Raw genomic sequence first — 21700 nt, forward strand, 5'->3', positions numbered from 1 at the left:
ATGTGTTTGCGTGCGCGTACAGACTACACCCCCCATGATGCTTTGCGCGTCGCTACGGTGGCTGGATTGGGTCATTTACACCCGGTTAGCGTTTTTTTTTTTGTTTTCGTTTTTTAAAGATGTCGTTTAAACGGGAAGGAGACGATAGCAGCCAGCTGAACGTGCTGAAGGTGAGCAATGGCGGGCTGGATAGGAAATATATGAGGACTGTGGACCAGGGAGGCTTTAGGGGGGACTACAAATCTAAGCATGGTTCAATTTTGAGAAGGGGTTTGTCTGGTGAGAGTATGCTGGGATTTGTAGTACCATTATTGTAAGGATAGTGCTATGCTAGGGTGTTATAATTGGAAAGCTGTCACTTTTAAGGGGGAGGAGTTGGAGATTTAGGAATGGTGGCCACCAGTGCGGATTTAGAGGGGGGGAAAAAAATCTTAAAGGGGAACTCCTATATGTAAGGGAAAGGCAGTGACGTAAAGGTTGAGCTGGAGGTTGTAGTTCCACAACTACCACAGGCTGGGGCCTATAGTTCTCAACTGGCTGCCTGAATAGACAGATCTACTGGACACGATGGGAGTTGTAGTGCCAAAACGAAAGACCGTGTGGTGCCAACATGCTGGGAGTTATAGTCCACCACGATAGCAGCCTCTGTGGCAGCGATCTTCAAGCTGTTGGCCTCCAGCTGTTTGAAAAACTACAACTCCCAGCATGCCCGGACAGCCGTTGGCTGTCCGGGCATGCTGGGAGTTGTAGTTTTGCACTACCCGCAGGTCCACAGTTTGGAGACCACAGCTCTCGGGCAATGCTGAGACTTATTATGAGAGTTCCCCCAAAGATGCCTACATAATTTATTTTATTTTTTATTTATTTTTTTAAATCAACTGGTGCCAGAAAATTACTTCTATTAAAAAATCTTAATCCTGCCAGTACTTATTAGCTGCTGAATACTACAGAGGAAATTCTTTTCTTTTTGGAACACAGAGCTCTCTGCTTACATCATGAGCACATTTTAGGAACTGTCCAGAGCAGGAAAAAAAATCCCCATAGAAAACATATGCTGCTCTGGACAGTTCCTAACATGGACAGAGATGTCAGCAGAGAGCACTGTGCTCGTGATGTCAGCAGAGAGCACTGTATTCCAAAAAGAAAAGCATTTCCTCTGTAGTAATCAACGGGTAATAAGTGCTGGAAGGATTAAGATTTTTTAATAGAAGTCAATTACAAATCTGTTTAACTTTCTGGCACCAGTTGATTTAAAAAAAAATAATTAATAAATAAATAAAAAATGTTCCTCCAGAGTACCCCTCTAAGGGGCGGAGTCAGAGAAACAAGTATGGCGGCCACCAGTAAGCATAGCGAAATCTAAATTCTTATTTTTTATTTTCCTGTCCAGAAAAGGAGAGTCGCCGACCTGTTGGCCAGTTTCATCCCGGAGGACGAGGGGCTGCTCCTTAAAAATGGAAGGTGAGTGACCCTCGAAGCGGAATAACTCCCATTATGAACCAGCAGAACTAATAAACCTTTAGATAGAGATCTTTTCTTCTTGTTGACCTCAAGGGGGGGGCATCAGTAGTCACATGACTCCTCTGCCCACCTAGGAGTAATAGACAAGGTGCCGGGATTCAGTCCTGTCTGCCAGGCTGAAGGGGCAGGAGGGGGATATCTGACAAGTCATTGTCTTCCTCCATCTTGCTGTTCTGCTGCACTCTCTTCTCAGTCCACTGCCTTGGGGTCACCTTGGACTCTTCGCACACCCCCTCACCACCTCCTGCCGCCTTCACCTCAAAACCATTTCTCGAATCCGCTGATTTCACGTCTTAGACTCATCATCTCCTACCTGGGCTACTGCAACTTCCCCCTCTGTGACCTTCCATTAAAGGGGTACTCCGCAGAAAACATCTTATTCCCTATTCAAAGGATAGGAAATAAGATGTCTAATCGTAGGGGTCCCGCTGCTGGGTACCCCCACGGTCTCTGTTTCAGCACCCCTGTCATTCGATGCAGGGAGCGAACTCCACTCTGTGCCTGATGGCTGAGAAACACAGCCGCCACACCAGCTCCATTCATGTCTATGGGAGGAGTTGTGATGGCTTCGTACTAGCCGTCACGCCCCCTCCTATAGACATGAATGGAGGTGGAATGGCATGGCGTCACGGACGCAGAAGCTCCAAGCCTCCGTATTCTGGATGCTGCCGGCTCCGAGATTGCAGGGGTCCCCAGCCGCGGCACCCCCACGATTACACATCTTATCCTCTATTCTTTGGATAAGGAATACGTTTTCAGGCGGCGTATCCCCTGACACCTCTGCCCACCTAGGAGTGATAGACAAGGTGTCGGGATTTAGTCATGTCTGCCAGGCTGAAGGGGCAGGAGGGCGATGTCTGACAAGTCCTCCATCTTGCTGCACCTGATCTATCAATCACAGTCTTGCTCCACTCTCTTCCCTGTCGCACAAGTCCACTGCCTTGGGGTCACCTTCACCTTGGACTCTTCGCACCCCCCCTCACCACCTCCTGCAGCCTTAACTTCGAAACCATTTCTCAAATCCGCTAATTCCACATCTTGGACTTAACTAAACTATTGGTAAATGCCCTCATCATCTCCTGCCTGGGCTACTGCAACTTCCCCCTCTGTGACCTTCCATTAAAGGGGTACTCCATGGTAAACATCTTATCCCCCATCCAAAGGATAGGGGATAAGATGTCTGATTGTGGGGGTCCAGCCACTGGGGACCCCCGTGAACTCCGCTGCGGCTCCCCAGACATCTGGTGCACGGAGCGAACTCCACTCCGTGCCTGAACACAGCCGCCACACCCCCCTCCATTCATGTTTATGGGAGGAGTAGTAATGGCTACGTACTAGCCATGACGCCCTCTCCATTCATGTTTATGGGAGGAGTAGTGACAGCTATGTATTAGCCATGACGCCCCCTCCATTCATGTTTATGGGAGGAGTAGTCACAGCTATGTACTAGCCATGACGCCCCCTCCATTCATGTTTATGGGAGGAGTAGTGACGGCTATATACTAGCCATGACGCCCCCTCCATTCATGTTTATGGGAGGAGTAGTGACGGCTACGTACTAGCCATGACGCCCCCTCCATTCATGTTTATGGGTGGAGTAGTCACAGCTACGTACTAGCCATGACGCCCCCTCCATTCATGTTTATGGGAGGAGTAGTGACAGCTATGTACTAGCCATGACGCCCCGTCCATTCATGTTTATGGGAGGAGTAGTGACGGCTATGTACTAGCCATGACGCCCCGTCCATTCATGTTTATGGGTGGAGTAGTGACAGCTATGTACTAGCCATGACGCCCCCTCCATTCATGTTTATGGGAGGAGTAGTGACGGCTATGTACTAGCCATGACGCCCCCTCCATTCATGTTTATGGGTGGAGTAGTGACGGCTATGTACTAGCCATGACGCCCCCTCCATTCATGTTTATGGGAGGAGTAGTAACGGCTATATACTAGCCATGACGCCCCCTCCATTCATGTTTATGGGAGGAGTAGTGACGGCTACGTACTAGCCATGACGCCCCCTCCATTCATGTTTATGGGAGGAGTAGTGACGGCTACGTACTAGCCATGACGCCCCCTCCATTCATGTTTATGGGAGGAGTAGTCACAGCTACGTACTAGCCATGACGCCCCCTCCATTCATGTTTATGGGTGGAGTAGTGACGGCTATGTACTAGCCATGACGCCCCGTCCATTCATGTTTATGGGAGGAGTAGTGACAGCTATGTACTAGCCATGACGCCCCGTCCATTCATGTTTATGGGTGGAGTAGTGACTGCTATGTACTAGCCATGACGCCCCCTCCATTCATGTTTATGGGAGGAGTAGTGACAGCTATGTACTAGCCATGACGCCCCCTCCATTCATGTTTATGGGTGGAGTAGTGACAGCTATGTACTAGCCATGACGCCCCCTCCATTCATGTTTATGGGAGGAGTAGTGACGGCTACGTACTAGCCATGACGCCCCCTCCATTCATGTTTATGGGTGGAATAGTGACAGCTATGTACTAGCCATGACGCCCCCTCCATTCATGTTTATGGGAGGAGTAGTGACAGCTATATACTAGCCATGACGCCCCCTCCATTCATGTTTATGGGAGGAGTAGTCACAGCTACGTACTAGCCATGACGCCCCCTCCATTCATGTTTATGGGTGGAGTAGTGACAGCTATGTACTAGCCATGACGCCCCCTCCATTCATGTTTATGGGAGGAGTAGTGACAGCTATATACTAGCCATGGCGCCCCCTCCATTCATGTTTATGGGAGGAGTAGTCACAGCTACGTACTAGCCATGACGCCCCCTCCATTCATGTTTATGGGTGGAGTAGTGACTGCTATGTACTAGCCATGACGCCCCCTCCATTCATGTTTATGGGAGGAGTAGTGACGGCTATGTACTAGCCATGACGCCCCCTCCATTCATGTTTATGGGAGGAGTAGTGACAGCTATATACTAGCCATGACGCCCCCTCCATTCATGTTTATGGGAGGAGTAGTCACAGCTATGTACTAGCCATGACGCCCCCTCCGTTCATGTTTATGGGAGGAGTAGTGACGGCTATGTACTAGCCATGATGCCCCCTCCATTCATGTTTATGGGAGGAGTAGTGACGGCTATGTACTAGCCATGACGCCCCCTCCATTCATGTTTATGGGAGGAGTAGTCACAGCTATGTACTAGCCATGACGCCCCCTCCATTCATGTTTATGGGTGGAGTAGTGACAGCTACGTACTAGCCATGACGCCCCCTCCATTCATGTTTATGGAAGGAGTAGTCACAGCTACGTACTAGCCATGACGCCCCCTCCATTCATGTTTATGGAAGGAGTAGTGACGGCTATGTACTAGCCATGACGCCCCCTCCATTCATGTTTATGGGTGGAGTAGTGACAGCTATGTACTAGCCATGACGCCCCCTCCATTCATGTTTATGGGTGGAGTAGTGACTGCTATGTACTAGCCATGACGCCCCCTCCATTCATGTTTATGGGAGGAGTAGTGACAGCTATGTACTAGCCATGACGCCCCCTCCATTCATGTTTTTGGGAGGAGTAGTGACGGCTATGTACTAGCCCTGACGCCCCCTCCATTCATGTTTATGGGTGGAGTAGTGACGACTACGTACTAGCCATGACGCCCCCTCCATTCATGTTTTTGGGAGGAGTAGTGACGGCTATGTACTAGCCCTGACGCCCCCTCCATTCATGTTTATGGGTGGAGTAGTGACGACTACGTACTAGCCATGACGCCCCCTCCATTCATGTTTAGGGGAGGAGTAGTGACGGCTACGTACTAGCCATGACGCCCCCTCCATTCATGTTTATGGGAGGAGTAGTCACAGCTATGTACTAGCCATGACGCCCCCTCCATTCATGTTTATGGGAGGAGTAGTGACGGCTATGTACTAGCCATGACGCCCCCTCCATTCATGTTTATGGGTGGAGTAGTGACGACTACGTACTAGCCATGACGCCCCCTCCATTCATGTTTAGGGGAGGAGTAGTGACGGCTACGTACTAGCCATGACGCCCCCTCCATTCATGTTTATGGGAGGAGTAGTGACGGCTACGTACTAGCCATGACGCCCCCTCCATTCATGTTTATGGGAGGAGTAGTGACGGCTACGTACTAGCCATGACGCCCCCTCCATTCATGTTTATGGGAGGAGTAGTCACAGCTACGTACTAGCCATGACGCCCCCTCCATTCATGTTTATGGGTGGAGTAGTGACGGCTACGTACTAGCCATGACTCCCCCTCCATTCATGTTTATGGGTGGAGTAGTGACTGCTATGTACTAGCCATGACGCCCCGTCCATTCATGTTTATGGGAGGAGTAGTAACGGCTATGTACTAGCCATGACGCCCCCTCCATTCATGTTTATGGGAGGAGTAGTGACGGCTACGTACTAGCCATGACGCCCCCTCCATTCATGTTTATGGGAGGAGTAGTGACGGCTACGTACTAGCCATGACGCCCCCTCCATTCATGTTTATGGGAGGAGTAGTCACAGCTACGTACTAGCCATGACGCCCCGTCCATTCATGTTTATGGGAGGAGTAGTAACGGCTATGTACTAGCCATGACGCCCCCTCCATTCATGTTTATGGGAGGAGTAGTGACGGCTACGTACTAGCCATGACGCCCCCTCCATTCATGTTTATGGGAGGAGTAGTGACGGCTATGTACTAGCCATGACGCCCCCTCCATTCATGTTTATGGGAGGAGTAGTGACGGCTATGTACTAGCCATGACGCCCCCTCCATTCATGTTTATGGGTGGAATAGTGACGGCTATGTACTAGCCATGACGCCCCCTCCATTCATGTTTATGGGAGGAGTAGTGACTGCTATGTACTAGCCATGACGCCCCCTCCATTCATGTTTATGGGAGGAGTAGTCACAGCTACGTACTAGCCATGACGCCCCCTCCATTCATGTTTATGGGTGGAGTAGTGACCGCTACGTACTAGCCATGACGCCCCCTCCATTCATGTTTATGGGTGGAGTAGTGACTGCTATGTACTAGCCATGACGCCCCCTCCATTCATGTTTATGGGAGGAGTAGTGACGGCTATGTACTAGCCATGACGCCCCCTCCATTCATGTTTATGGGAGGAGTAGTCACAGCTACGTACTAGCCATGACGCCCCCTCCATTCATGTTTATGGGTGGAGTAGTGACAGCTATGTACTAGCCATGACGCCCCCTCCATTCATGTTTATGGGAGGAGTAGTGACAGCTATATACTAGCCATGACGCCCCCTCCATTCATGTTTATGGGAGGAGTAGTGACGGCTATGTACTAGCCATGACGCCCCCTCCATTCATGTTTATGGGAGGAGTAGTGACGGCTACGTACTAGCCATGACGCCCCCTCCATTCATGTTTATGGGTGGAGTAGTCACAGCTATGTACTAGCCATGACGCCCCCTCCATTCATGTTTATGGGTGGAGTAGTGACAGCTATGTACTAGCTATGACGCCCCCTCCGTTCATGTTTATGGGTGGAGTAGTGACAGCTATGTACTAGCCATGACGCCCCCTCCATTCATGTTTATGGGAGGAGTAGTGACAGCTATATACTAGCCATGACGCCCCCTCCATTCATGTTTATGGGAGGAGTAGTGACGGCTATGTACTAGCCATGACGCCCCCTCCATTCATGTTTATGGGTGGAGTAGTGACAGCTATGTACTAGCCATGACGCCCCCTCCATTCATGTTTATGGGTGGAGTAGTGACAGCTATGTACTAGCTATGACGCCCCCTCCGTTCATGTTTATGGGAGGAGTAGTGACGGCTATGTACTAGCCATGACGCCCCCTCCATTCATGTTTATGGGTGGAGTAGTGACAGCTACGTACTAGCCATGACGCCCCCTCCATTCATGTTTATGGGTGGAGTAGTGACTGCTATGTACTAGCCATGACGCCCCCTCCATTCATGTTTATGGGAGGAGTAGTGACGGCTATGTACTAGCCATGACGCCCCCTCCATTCATGTTTATGGGAGGAGTAGTGACAGCTACGTACTAGCCATGACGCCCCCTCCATTCATGTTTATGGGTGGAGTAGTGACTGCTATGTACTAGCCATGACGCCCCCTCCATTCATGTTTACGGGAGGAGTAGTCACAGCTATGTACTAGCCATGATGCCCCCTCCATTCATGTTTATGGGAGGAGTAGTCACAGCTATGTACTAGCCATGATGCCCCCTCCATTCATGTTTATGGGAGGAGTAGTGACGGCTATATACTAGCCATGACGCCCCCTCCATTCATGTTTATGGGAGGAGTAGTGACGGCTATATACTAGCCATGACGCCCCCTCCATTCATGTTTATGGGAGGAGTAGTCACAGCTATGTACTAGCCATGACGCCCCCTCCATTCATGTTTATGGGAGGAGTAGTGACAGCTATATACTAGCCATGACGCCCCCTCCATTCATGTTTATGGGAGGAGTAGTGACAGCTATATACTAGCCATGACGCCCCCTCCATTCATGTTTATGGGAGGAGTAGTCACAGCTATGTACTAGCCATGACGCCCCCTCCATTCATGTTTATGGGAGGAGTAGTGACGGCTATATACTAGCCATGACGCCCCCTCCATTCATGTTTATGGGTGGAGTAGTGACAGCTACGTACTAGCCATGACGCCCCCTCCATTCATGTTTATGGGTGGAGTAGTGACAGCTATGTACTAGCCATGACGCCCCCTCCATTCATGTTTATGGGAGGAGTAGTGACGGCTATGTACTAGCCATGACGCCCCCTCCATTCATGTTTATGGGTGGAGTAGTGACTGCTATGTACTAGCCATGACGCCCCCTCCATTCATGTTTATGGGAGGAGTAGTGACAGCTATGTACTAGCCATGACGCCCCCTCCATTCATGTTATTGGGAGGAGTAGTGACGGCTATGTACTAGCCATGACGCCCCCTCCATTCATGTTTATGGGTGGAGTAGTGACGACTACGTACTAGCCATGACGCCCCCTCCATTCATGTTTAGGGGAGGAGTAGTGACGGCTACGTACTAGCCATGACGCCCCCTCCATTCATGTTTATGGGTGGAGTAGTGACAGCTACGTACTAGCCATGACGCCCCCTCCATTCATGTTTATGGGTGGAGTAGTGACAGCTATGTACTAGCCATGACGCCCCCTCCATTCATGTTTATGGGAGGAGTAGTGACAGCTATGTACTAGCCATGATGCCCCCTCCATTCATGTTTATGGGAGGAGTAGTCACAGCTATGTACTAGCCATGACTAGCCATGTACTAGCCCCTCCATTCATGTTTTTTTGGAGGGGGCTAGTACATAGTCACAGCTATGTACTAGCCATGATGCCCCCTCCATTCATGTTTATGGGTGGAGTAGTGACGACTACGTACTAGCCATGACGCCCCCTCCATTCATGTTTATGGGAGGAGTAGTCACAGCTATGTACTAGCCATGACGCCCCCTCCATTCATGTTTATGGGAGGAGTAGTGACAGCTATATACTAGCCATGACGCCCCCTCCATTCATGTTTATGGGTGGAGTAGTGACAGCTACGTACTAGCCATGACGCCCCCTCCATTCATGTTTATGGGTGGAGTAGTGACAGCTATGTACTAGCCATGACGCCCCCTCCATTCATGTTTATGGGAGGAGTAGTGACGGCTATGTACTAGCCATGACGCCCCCTCCATTCATGTTTATGGGTGGAGTAGTGACTGCTATGTACTAGCCATGACGCCCCCTCCATTCATGTTTTTGGGAGGAATAGTGACGGCTATGTACTAGCCATGACGCCCCCTCCATTCATGTTTATGGGTGGAGTAGTGACGACTACGTACTAGCCATGACGCCCCCTCCATTCATGTTTAGGGGAGGAGTAGTGACGGCTACGTACTAGCCATGACGCCCCCTCCATTCATGTTTAGGGGAGGAGTAGTGACGGCTACGTACTAGCCATGACGCCCCCTCCATTCATGTTTAGGGGAGGAGTAGTGACGGCTACGTACTAGCCATGAAGCCCCCTCCATTCATGTTTAGGGGAGGAGTAGTGACGGCTACGTACTAGCCATGACGCCCCCTCCATTCATGTTTATGGGTGGAGTAGTGACAGCTACGTACTAGCCATGACGCCCCCTCCATTCATGTTTATGGGTGGAGTAGTGACAGCTATGTACTAGCCATGACGCCCCCTCCATTCATGTTTATGGGTGGAGTAGTGACTGCTATGTACTAGCCATGACGCCCCCTCCATTCATGTTTATGGGAGGAGTAGTGACTGCTATGTACTAGCCATGACGCCCCCTCCATTCATGTTTATGGGTGGAGTAGTGACGACTACGTACTAGCCATGACGCCCCCTCCATTCATGTTTAGGGGAGGAGTAGTGACGGCTACGTACTAGCCATGACGCCCCCTCCATTCATGTTTAGGGGAGGAGTAGTGACGGCTACGTACTAGCCATGACGCCCCCTCCATTCATGTTTATGGGTGGAGTAGTGACGGCTACGTACTAGCCATGACGCCCCCTCCATTCATGTTTATGGGTGGAGTAGTGACAGCTATGTACTAGCCATGACGCCCCCTCCATTCATGTTTATGGGTGGAGTAGTGACTGCTATGTACTAGCCATGACGCCCCCTCCATTCATGTTTATGGGAGGAGTAGTCACAGCTATGTACTAGCCATGACGCCCCCTCCATTCATGTTTATGGGAGGAGTAGTGACGGCTATGTACTAGCCATGACGCCCCCTCCATTCATGTTTATGGGTGGAGTAGTCACAGCTATGTACTAGCCATGACGCCCCCTCCATTCATGTTTATGGGTGGAGTAGTGACTGCTATGTACTAGCCATGACGCCCCCTCCATTCATGTTTATGGGAGGAGTAGTGACAGCTATGTACTAGCCATGACGCCCCCTCCATTCATGTTTTTGGGAGGAGTAGTGACGGCTATGTACTAGCCATGACGCCCCCTCCATTCATGTTTTTGGGAGGAGTAGTGACGGCTACGTACTAGCCATGACGCCCCCTCCATTCATGTTTATGGGAGGAGTAGTCACAGCTATGTACTAGCCATGACGCCCCCTCCATTCATGTTTAGGGGAGGAGTAGTGACGGCTACGTACTAGCCATGACGCCCCCTCCATTCATGTTTAGGGGAGGAGTAGTGACGGCTACGTACTAGCCATGAAGCCCCCTCCATTCATGTTTAGGGGAGGAGTAGTGACGGCTACGTACTAGCCATGACGCCCCCTCCATTCATGTTTATGGGAGGAGTAGTGACAGCTATGTACTAGCCATGACGCCCCCTCCTATAGACATGAATGGAGGTGTCATGACATCACAAACACGGAAGCTCCAAGGTTCCGTGTTCCGGCCACTGCCAGCCCTGCGATCACAGGGATCCCCAGCGGCGGGACCCCCCATGATTAGACATCTTATCCCCTATACTTTGGATAAGGAATAAGATGTTTACAGGCAGTGTACCCCTTTAAACACTCTCCTCCAATCCATCCTCTACTCTTGTGCCCGTCTTGCCCACCTCTCATCTCGCTTCTCCCCTCCAATCCTATCACTGTCTACCCAATAAATTCAGTCTAAGGCTACGTTCACATTGCCGTTCGCATGCATCTAACCCATTAAAGGGGTACTCCGGTGGAAAACTTTTGTTTTAATGAACTGGTGCCAGAAAGTTAAACAGATTTGTAAATTACTTCTATGAAAAAAAATCTTTATCCTTCCAGTACTTATTAGCAGTTGTATGCTACAGAGGAAATTCTTTGCTTTTTGAATTTCTTTTTTTGTTTTGTCCACAGTGCTCCCTGCTGACACCTCTGTCCGTGTCAGGAACTGTCCAGAGCAGCATAGCTCCTGCTCTGGACAGTTCCTGATACGGGCATCAGGTGTCAGCAGGGAGCACTGTGGACAAGACAAAAAAGAAATTCAAAAAGCAAAGAATTTCCTCTGTAGCATACAGCTGCTAAAAAGTACTGGAAGGATAAAGATATTTTTTTTTAATAGAAGTCATTTACAAATCTGTTTAACTTTCTGGCACCAGTTCATTTAAAAAAAAAAAAAATAATGTTTTCCACTGGAGTACCCCTTAAGGGTACTTTAAGGGTCCAATCGGCTCCCCGACAAACCCCCGCCCCCCCCCCCCTTCAAATTATTATTATTATTTTTTTTTTTACAAGCCTAAAATGGGTCGTATGCAAACGGCTACTACCGGGTCCTAATAGACCCCATTCACTTGTATTGGGTCCGTGGTGATCCTGTAATTTTACAGGAATTTAGTGATTGCGCTATTTTTTTCTCTCCGCTAAACTCGCGTTCTTCTGGCCGGATCGCCAACGGAACTGAGAATAGTGGAGACCGACTGCAATGTGAACGAGACCAAAACTGTTCACCATGATATACAAGGCCAACCACAACCTGTCTCCCCCATACATCTCTGACCTTATCTCCCTATACCACCCCTTGTGTAGTGTCTTAATTGCGTCATTGTATTCTGATATACTGGGGGTTAGATGGTCATGTGACTGCGTGTCTTATTTCCCAGGTACGCCTGCACCGTGTGTCACCACAGACCGGTCTTCGATACCATAGATATGCTGTCCGTGCACCGGAATGGAAAGAAGCACCTAGCCTGTGAGTACTGGAATGACCACCAAGGGGGCGCTATGGCTGCCATGACCCCATGACAACACTTCCTGTAATGTGTCAGGTTCAGTGTTGTCATATGGACTACATCTTTATCAGGGTGCCTCCTGCAGTTGCAAAACTACAACTCCCAGCATGCCCGGACAGCCTTTGGCTGTCCGGGCATGCTGGGAGTTGTAGTTTTGCAACAGCTGGAGGCACCCTGGTCAAGAAAACACTGTTCTATGGGGATGTGTCTGCAGGTCGGTCGAAAATCAGAACGCAAGCAAGATTTGCTTCTGCTTTCGTGAATGTCCAAATAACCCCTCGTGTGCCACGAGGCTAATGACAGAAAAGCCAAGGATTCTTGAAATCTTTTCTCATATTATAGTTACGCTGGCTCCTGGGAAAGCTGGGTGAGAACCAATATGACCGCCATTACAGTCCTGATCAGCAAATGTGCCTAGTTATACAGCATTGATTTCACCGTTCTCGATCCAATAGGCAAATCTGCCAACCAGAGTGCTAGGAAAGCTGGGTGAAAATAGATTATAGTTCACCTCGCTATCTAGTTTTGCTGCAGGGCATTCAGTGCTCCTTTTATAACAAGGCAAAAACCTACCAGAACTCAGGGAAAGCTGGGTAAATGCAAATATGGCCTCTTTCTGAACTCACCCAGCTTTCCTAGAGTCGGGGACAACAGGGAGTTGTAGTTTTGCATTGCTGGGTAACACTGGTTTACCACACAGATTATGTTTTATTGGGTTGTTTTGAGGCACTAGAACTCTCAGCATGCCCCCGGCACTATTTGCAGGATCTATAGTTACTTTTATACACACTATAACTCCCAGCATGTCCAAATCCACCAGTCTACACAGGCAGCCATTGCAGAACTATAGGTCCCAGCATCCCCACATTTATATTTCAATGAACTACAACTCCCAGCTCCACCTAGAGGACATTTGTGGGACTGCTGTTTTCTTACATACAAGAGCCCTTGTCTTCCTGGACATTGGGGCACTATAACTCTCAGCATGCTCAGGACACTATTTGTAGGATCTGTATGTAGTTGCAGTTGCTTTGGTTGAGGCACTACAACTCCCAGCATGACCTAACCGACCAGTCTACGCAGGCAGTCATTGCAGAACTATAGGCCCCAGCATGCCAAGAGTCATACGTTATAGGACTACAACTTCAAACTTAGCCTGGAAGTCATTTGTGCCGCTGTTTGCTTCCATACAGGAGCCCCCTAGCTTCCCACATGTTGTAGGACTATAAGTTCCAGCATGCCCAAAGATGGAGTAGGCTACTTATAGAACGGCAGTCTGCGGTTTTCTGGTTGTTGTGGAACTATAGGTCCCAGCATGCCTTACAACAGTGCCTTCAGTAGTCTCTGACTCTTTGGCTGTTGCAACACTACAACTCCCAGCATGCCTGGACAGCCAAGGGCTGTCCGGTCATGCTGGGAGTTGTAGTTTTAGAACAGCTGCAGGTTCACAGTTTAGGGAACACCGCATTAGGGTTCCAATGTGCACCCCCTCATCTACACATTAGGGGGCACTAGGTGGGTGTAGGCACCATCCTATATTGGGGACAGTTTCTCTTTAAATCCTTTTCCGCACGTTGTCATGAGCGCCCCCTACGGGTGACACTACCGCTGCTTTCGAGGGTTGTTTTGAGGCTCTCTCTGATCTTTATAGGTATGCAGAGATTATATGGGAAGAAGGCGGCACACAGAAACGAAGTCCAGAAGCGACAACACCAAGAGTACGTCCGAGCAGAAGAGGCCGGGGAACAGGTCTGTGCCCCACAGGGGGTTAGGATTCTATGGTTTGCGGTACTTATATCGCCCGTACATACCGTAGCAATGTCACCAATAGAGGGTCTTAGCTCTGTTTTTTTTTTTTTTTAACTTCAGCCTCCGGCTCCTCTCCTGGAACAGACCAAGAAGATTACCCAGCATGCATTGCTGAAGGCTGCACCATATAACAGCTGCTGCACCAGAAACAGGTACCAGACCAGGTTTAGGTGAGGTTGTCGCCCCCTATAGGCCTGTGTTGGTCATCACTTCTGGACCCTTTTCTCAAGCCAAGGAGGATAGACATAAGTATCTGTAATGTTAGAGACCACAGGGGTTTCATGTTGTTATCGATCAGTAGAATTCTCCTTAATGTTTATTCCAGGCCGAGAGATGGGAGAAGGAAGGGCGAGGCCGAGGAGTTACCCCAAAAATTGTCTTCTCCACAGAGCAGCTCTCCAGTAAGTCTTCAGCCTGTCCTACCCAAGACCCCAGAGGAGACGTCTCGCCCTGAGCCAAGGAGCAGCTCCACAGGTGAACTACATAGTGATATGGACCGTGCTGGTATAACCTGGTATATACTGTATATAATTATATATGTACAGCTGGTATAAGTTATTTATCTACTGTATATAGTGATATGGACCATGCTGGTATAACCTGAGTATATACTGTATATAATTATACATGTACAGCTGGTATAAGTTATATATCTCTTGTATATAGTGATATGGACCATGCTGGTATAACCTGGTATATACTGTATATAATATATATGTACAGCTGGTATAAGTTATATATCTCCTGTATATAGTGATATGGACCATGCTGGTATAACCTGGTATATATTGTATATAATTCTATATGTACAGCTGGTATAAGTTATATATCTCCTGTATATAGTGATATGGACCATGCTGGTATAACCTGGTATATACTGTATATAATATATATGTACATCTGGTATAAGTTATATATCTCCTGTATATAGTGATATGGACCATGCTGGTATAACCTGGTATATACTGTATATAATTATATATGTACAGCTGGTATAAGTTATATATCTCCTGTATATAGTGATATGGACCATGCTGGTATAACCTGGGGATATACTGTATATAATATATATGTACAGCTGGTATAAGTTATATATCTCCTGTATATAGTGATAAGGACCATGCTGGTATAACCTGGGGATATACTGTATATAATATATATGTACAGCTGGTATAAGTTATATATCTCCTGTATATAGTGATATGGACCATGCTGGTATAACCTGGGTATATACTGTATATAATATATATGTACAGCTGGTATAAGTTATATATCTCCTGTATATAGTGATATGGACCATGCTGGTATAACCTTGGTATATACTGTATATAATATATATGTACAGCTGGTATAAGTTATATATCTCCTGTATGTAGTGATATGGACCATGCTGGTATAACCTGGGTATATACTGTATATAATTATATATGTACAGCTGGTATAAGTTATATATCTCCTGTATATAGTGATATGGACCATGCTGGTATAACCTGGGTATATACTGTATATAATTATATATGTATAAGTTATATATCTCCTGTATATAGTGATATGGACCATGCTGGTATAACCTGGGTATATACTGTATATAATTATATATGCACAGCTGGTATAAGTTATATATCTCCTGTATATAGTGATATGGACCATGCTGGTATAACCTGGGTATATACTGTATATAATTATATATGTATAAGTTATATATCTCCTGTATATAGTGATATGGACCATGCTGGTATAACCTGGGTATATACTGTATATAATATATATGTACAGCTGGTATAAGTTATATATCTCCTGTATATAGTGATATGACCCATGCTGGTATATCCTGGGTATATATACTGTATATAATATATATAAAACTTATACCAGCTGTACATATATCTCCTGTATATAGTGATATGGACCATGCTGGTGTATCCATGGTATAGACATTTTTATATATTTATTAGTTCTTGTCACTATTTCTCAGATATCGGCCGACTGTCTCAGCTGAAGAAAAATAGGAAAAAGAAGAATAAGAGCCAGAAATGTGAGAATGTTGAGGATCCTAATGATGACCCTGAGAGAAGGCGAGTAATGGAGCACTACCTGTCTATGAGGAGGTAAGAGCCGCCCTACCTGGGACCAACCACTGGGAATGACTATGGCACCCTCATGTGGTGACACCCTGTTATTTGTTCACTGTTCTTCCCCACCTCCCCATATATTTGCCGAATAGTTTGGCCCTGTGATCCGCCTCTCCTTACCCCCATAGATCCCACACCTCTCCCCGATCACAAATTGTAATGTGTTGTTGTTTTTTGAGTTTGCTTCTTCGATAAGGAGTGATGGAGCGGAATGTTAGTGTAGCATGTGGTATAGTATATAGCTTAGGGAACCTATGCTGTATATTGTATCATCATGCTTTGTGTGATTGTAATTTATTGTAATGACGACTGAATGATCAATAAAGCTCTTTCTTCTTCTCCCCACAGTTCTGGGTGGATACCAGATGGTACAGGGAAGTGGGTGAAAGATGAAAATGTCGAATTTGACTCTGATGAAGAAGAACCTCCAGCAGTGTCACCGCCATGACACATGGTCCAGAGATACAGTCACCATATACTCCAGCCTCCACCTGAGGATGATGGGAGGCCCCATACATGGCTGTGTAATCTGCACTTCACTCCTCACCCCACTAGAGGGCGATGTATCCTCAATAATTCTCTGCTGTACTGAGGACAAATTGGTAAAACCTGAGGGAAATTATGTCTATTTATTATTACTGTATAAACATGAAGTGTGAAATATATTCTGTATAATTTATAGACTGTGCTGTTACTTATTGTTCCACTGATATCATTTCTTTTTATATATATAAAAAAAAATAATATATATATATATATATATATGTTTTATTCTATATGTAACCTATTCACTATCAATAAGATTAATGGAGATCTTTCTGGGTAACAAATACAAATCCAAACCGTGTAAAGTTCTATCCCAGTCACCATCTTTATAAGCCGCACTTGGTGCTGTTTGTTTCTATATTGTTTGTACCTAAAAGGCTGGAAATACAGGACATTATTGGAAACAAACAATAAAAAACACATAAAATCCATCCTTGACGTATGAGGATTTTTTTTCTTCTGTTTTTGGCCCCAAATCGCTGCGACCAGATGTTACCTGGGAGTCAATAGAGAAATATGAAATATCAGAACCTCATGGCATTTATATTTTTTGACTTTTTTCCCCCTCTTTAGTGGTGGTTTAGGCTTAGTGTCAGTTTTTCAAAATAGCAGCATATTTATTTATTTTTTTTTTATTTTTTTTAATTTTCAAGGCAATGTGGTGTTTTACCTTCCATAGACTTCTACGGTGATAAAATATCAGAAAAGCTCCCAATTTTTTACTAGAAATCCTGGAGTTACATAATGAAAGAATCACATGACTTGTAATGAGAAAATGGGCAAATAAAAAAAACAAATTTTTTTTTTTTTGGGGGGGGGGGGGGGGGGGGGGGGATGGCACACAGACTGCATTTTGGGGGTTAAAAATGAGGGAACAGTTTTTATATATTTTTTTTTTTGGCCCAAAAAACACCAAAGAAGAGTTGTCTCTGTTCATAGCTTAAGGCTTGTCCGGAAAGTTCTATACCAGTGGTCTTCAAACTGTGGAACTCCAGTTGTTGCAAAACTACAACTCCCAGGATGGCCGGACAGCCGTTGGCTGTCCGGTCATGCTGGGACTTTTAGTTTTGCAACAGCTGGAGGTCCACAGTTTGAAGACCACTGCTTTATATCCAATCCAGCAATGCTATTTTGGCAAAATGAAAATGGTCGGACATGAATGATAAATGTGGGAGAAGTACACATGACGTATGGCCTGAAAACGGTGGTAAAAAGAACTTGACTCGCACAGACAAGGATACATTCCCCCCCCCCATTCTCTGGTTTCCTCCAGACTTGACACTTAGAATTGAGGCCAAAAAGTTCAATCTTGGTTTCATCAGACCAGAGAATCTTGTTTCTCACAGTATGAGAGTCCTATAGAGACAACACAAATACAGTCTTTACAGCACAGGGTAGAGGGAAAGTTGCCGTATTTAACCCCTAGAGGATGCGCAACATACATATACGTCACTGTGCCCTGGTACAGTGTAGTACAGATACGTTGTAGGAGTTTGTGATGTCTGCATCTCCGGACACGGTGATCGGGACAGTTCAGCTGTTGTTATAATCAGCCAGGACCTCAAGGATAATGTCAGCAATTAGTTCTTCAGAGGCTGTGATCAATACTGATCACAGCATCTAAAGTATCTGGGGGGGCTCATCAGGGTTTGTGAATCAAGATGGTGGCTGAAGGTTTCCTTACCTCCTCCATTCCGCCCTTTTGGGACCCATCTGTATGATGTGCCTTCTGGCAGACTGTACAGATGGATCGCAGATAACACTGTTCAGTGCCAATGCATAAAGTTGAACAGTAATAGCAATCAATATTCAGACATTACCTCCATTTAGTCATGGAAAATAACCTCCATACTGCTACTACACATAACCTCCTATACACAGGAAGATATTAGGAATCATAGACCTACATAACACCTTAATAACACCGCCACTCCATGACTGCTATCAGTATCATTACAGACCCAATAGGTGATTACAGTGTAAATACATCCAGTGACTAGCAGGTGATCTCTTCTCTGGTTTGAGTCTTTAATTTTCCCTTTTCTTCTCCATCTGGCCTATACCGCCATGACGATTTCTTCCAGGTATAACTCATCTTTGCAAAACCTGCCGGACTAAGATCTTAGGCTTCGCACTTTTCCAGCACCTATATTCCCACACACAGTAATACTGCCTCCTGGTGTCCCACACAGCAGAGAGTGGATTGGGGAGAAGTAGGTAGGTGATGTATTAACAAACAGATTTATACAAACAGTGTTACTAATTATCCAAAAAATTTTTAGACACATTGCAAAAAAAACACAAACACCAGAAGTAAAGATTTAAAAATAATTTTTATTTAAAATATTAAAATAATTTATATTTTATAAGGTTCAATAAGGTAAGAGTCTATTAAGTTTAACCTAAAACCCTAATGTGTTGATCCAGAGGACGGCAAAAACCCCCTATGAGGATGATGCCAATTGCCTCATAGTTGAGGAAAAATTCCTTCCCGACTCCAAATCTGGCAATCAGAATAAATCCCTGGATCAACATTCTATCCCCATATATCTAGTCTCCATATTGTCACGTAGGGCGGGGAATAGTTAGGCCCTGCTCTCACCCAGACCACTGTCTCTGCTAACTTAACAATCCTCCCTAGGTAGGGGACTCTCAACCATTAATTACCTTGGTCGCCTCCTCTGCACCCGCTCCAGGTCAGCCATGTCCTTAAATGCAGGGACCCAAATTTTGATACAATATTCCACATGTGCTCTGACTAGTGATTTATACAGAGGCAAAACTATGTTCCTGTCAGGAACCTCTATGTCTCTCTTGATACATCCTAGGACATTATCAGCCCTGGCAGCTGCTGCCTTGCACTGTTAACTAAAGTTGATCTTATTGTCCACCAGCACTCCCAAGTCCTTTTGGTAGAGGTTTTACCTAATGTTTTATTATTTAGCGCACAACTGTACATTTTGGTTTTATGGTCCAAGTACAGAACTTTACATTTATCCACATTAAACGTAATGTGCAATGTCTGTGCCCTCTAGCTTTCCAGATTCCTATGTAATATTATGTTATCCTCCGATTATTTTTAAAATATTTACGGGAGTGCTAAGGGAGTCTTATCCTCCAATTACTAATGTAAAACGGGGTCTCCTTCTACCCCATGTGAGGCAAATAAATGCTTCTGTTGGTAATGGGACCTCATTTGCCTCATAATGTTAAAGGGTTTTACTGGGAAGCTAAAATGACAAACTCTCCTAGATGTTTAGGGAGTCTTGTCCTCCAAATAATGGTGTTCAAGGGGGTCTCCTACCCCATATAAGGCAAGTGAATCCTCCTGATGATATTGACACCTCACTTGCCTCCAGATGTTAAAGGGGTTATCTGTAGAGCTAAAATGGCATTACCTGTCCCTACTCTCCAGCAGCTCACTTCCAGTCTGGCCTCGTCTCATCCCAATACCTTTTAACCTGGCATAAAGGGGGTGGGCTGAGATAATGGGGATGGTACTATGTTGCGATCACCTTATGTGGTCGAAACCAGGCCTCCTTGTGATTATGCACACAATGCTGCAGCAATATTGTGCATACATTTGCCACCACTGGTTTTGCCTGCATGTGGCAATCGTAACCTGCCCCACCATCTCAGCCTGTCCCCTTAATACCAGAAATTATCAGAATGAGATGAAACCAAGCCAGAAGTGAGCCAGCAAGGAAAGGCAATACCTTCTCAGTTCTGCAGGCAACCCCTTTAAGGGCCCCTCCTCCAAACTCCCCTAGATGTTTAGGGAGCCTTGTCCTCTAAATAATGGTGTTCAAGGGAGGTCTCCTCCTACCCCATATAAGGCAAGTGAATCCTCCTGATGATATTGGCACCTCACTTGCCTCTAGATGTTAAAGGGGTTATCTGTAGAGCTAAAATGGCATTACCTGTCCCTGCTCTCCAGCGGCTCACTTCCAGTCTGGTCTCGTCTCATCCCAATACCTTTTAACCTGGCATAAAGGGGTGGGCTGAGATAATGGGGAAGGTACTATGTTGCGATCACCTTATGTGGGCGAAACCAGGCCTCCTTGTTGGTTATGCACACACAATGCTGCAGCAATATTGTGCATACAATTGCCACCACTGGTTTTGCCTACATGTGGCAATCGTAACCTGCCCCACCATCTCAGCCTGTCCCCTATATACCAGAAGGTATCAGAATGAGATGAAACCAAGCCAGAAATGAGCCACCAAGGAGCAAGGAAAGGCAAAACCTTTTCAGTTCTGCAGGTAACCCCTTTAAGGGTGCCTCCTCCAAACTCCCCTAGATGTTTAGGGAGCCTTGTCCTCCAAATAATGGTGTTCAAGGGGGTCTCCTCCTACCCCATATAAGGCAAGTGAATCCTCCTGATGATATTGGCACCTCACTTGCCTCTAGATGTTAAAGGGGTTATCTGTAGAGCTAAAATGGCATTACCTGTCCCTGCTCTCCAGCGGCTCACTTCCAGTCTGGTCTCGTCTCATCCCAATACCTTTTAACCTGGCATAAAGGGGGTTGGCTGAGATAATGGGGAAGGTACTATGTTGCAATCACCTTATGTGGGCGAAACCATTAGCCGCCACTGGTTTTGCCTGCATGTGGTGATCTTAACATAGTACCTGCCCCACCATCTCAGCCTGTCCCCTATATACCAGAAGGTATCAGAATGAGATGAATCCAAGCCAGAAGTGAGCCACCAAGGAGCAAGGAAAGGCAAAACCTTCTCAGTTCTGCAGGTAACCCCTTTAAGGGTGCCTCCTCCAAACTCCCCTAGATATTTAGGGAGTCTTGTCCTCCAAATAATGATGTTAAAGAGGGGCTCCTCCTACCCCATATGAGGCAAGTAAATCCTCCTGATGATATTAGTGCCTCATTTGCCTCTAGATGTAAAAGGAGATATCTGCGGAGCTAAAATTACATTACCTGTCCCTGCTCCCCAGCGGCTCACTTCCAATCTGGTTTTGTCTCATCCCAAT

At 46.5% G+C, this 21700-nt stretch overlaps 1 protein-coding gene across 1 annotated transcript; it reads left to right on the plus strand.

Annotated features, from left to right (window-relative positions):
• Window positions 1-27: 27 nt before the first annotated feature.
• SCNM1 (sodium channel modifier 1) lies at window positions 28-16844 on the plus strand. Its single transcript, XM_056546169.1, has 8 exons — window positions 28-170; window positions 1391-1461; window positions 12096-12184; window positions 13876-13973; window positions 14094-14185; window positions 14359-14507; window positions 16009-16141; window positions 16514-16844. The coding sequence occupies exons 1-8, from the start codon at window positions 120-122 to the stop codon at window positions 16611-16613; spliced, it is 783 nt and encodes a 260-aa protein (XP_056402144.1). The 5' UTR covers window positions 28-119; the 3' UTR covers window positions 16614-16844.
• The last annotated feature ends 4856 nt before the right edge of the window (window positions 16845-21700 follow it).

The sequence above is a fragment of the Hyla sarda genome, chromosome 11 (genome assembly GCF_029499605.1).
Source record: "Hyla sarda isolate aHylSar1 chromosome 11, aHylSar1.hap1, whole genome shotgun sequence".
NCBI classification, from domain to species: domain Eukaryota; kingdom Metazoa; phylum Chordata; class Amphibia; order Anura; family Hylidae; genus Hyla; species Hyla sarda.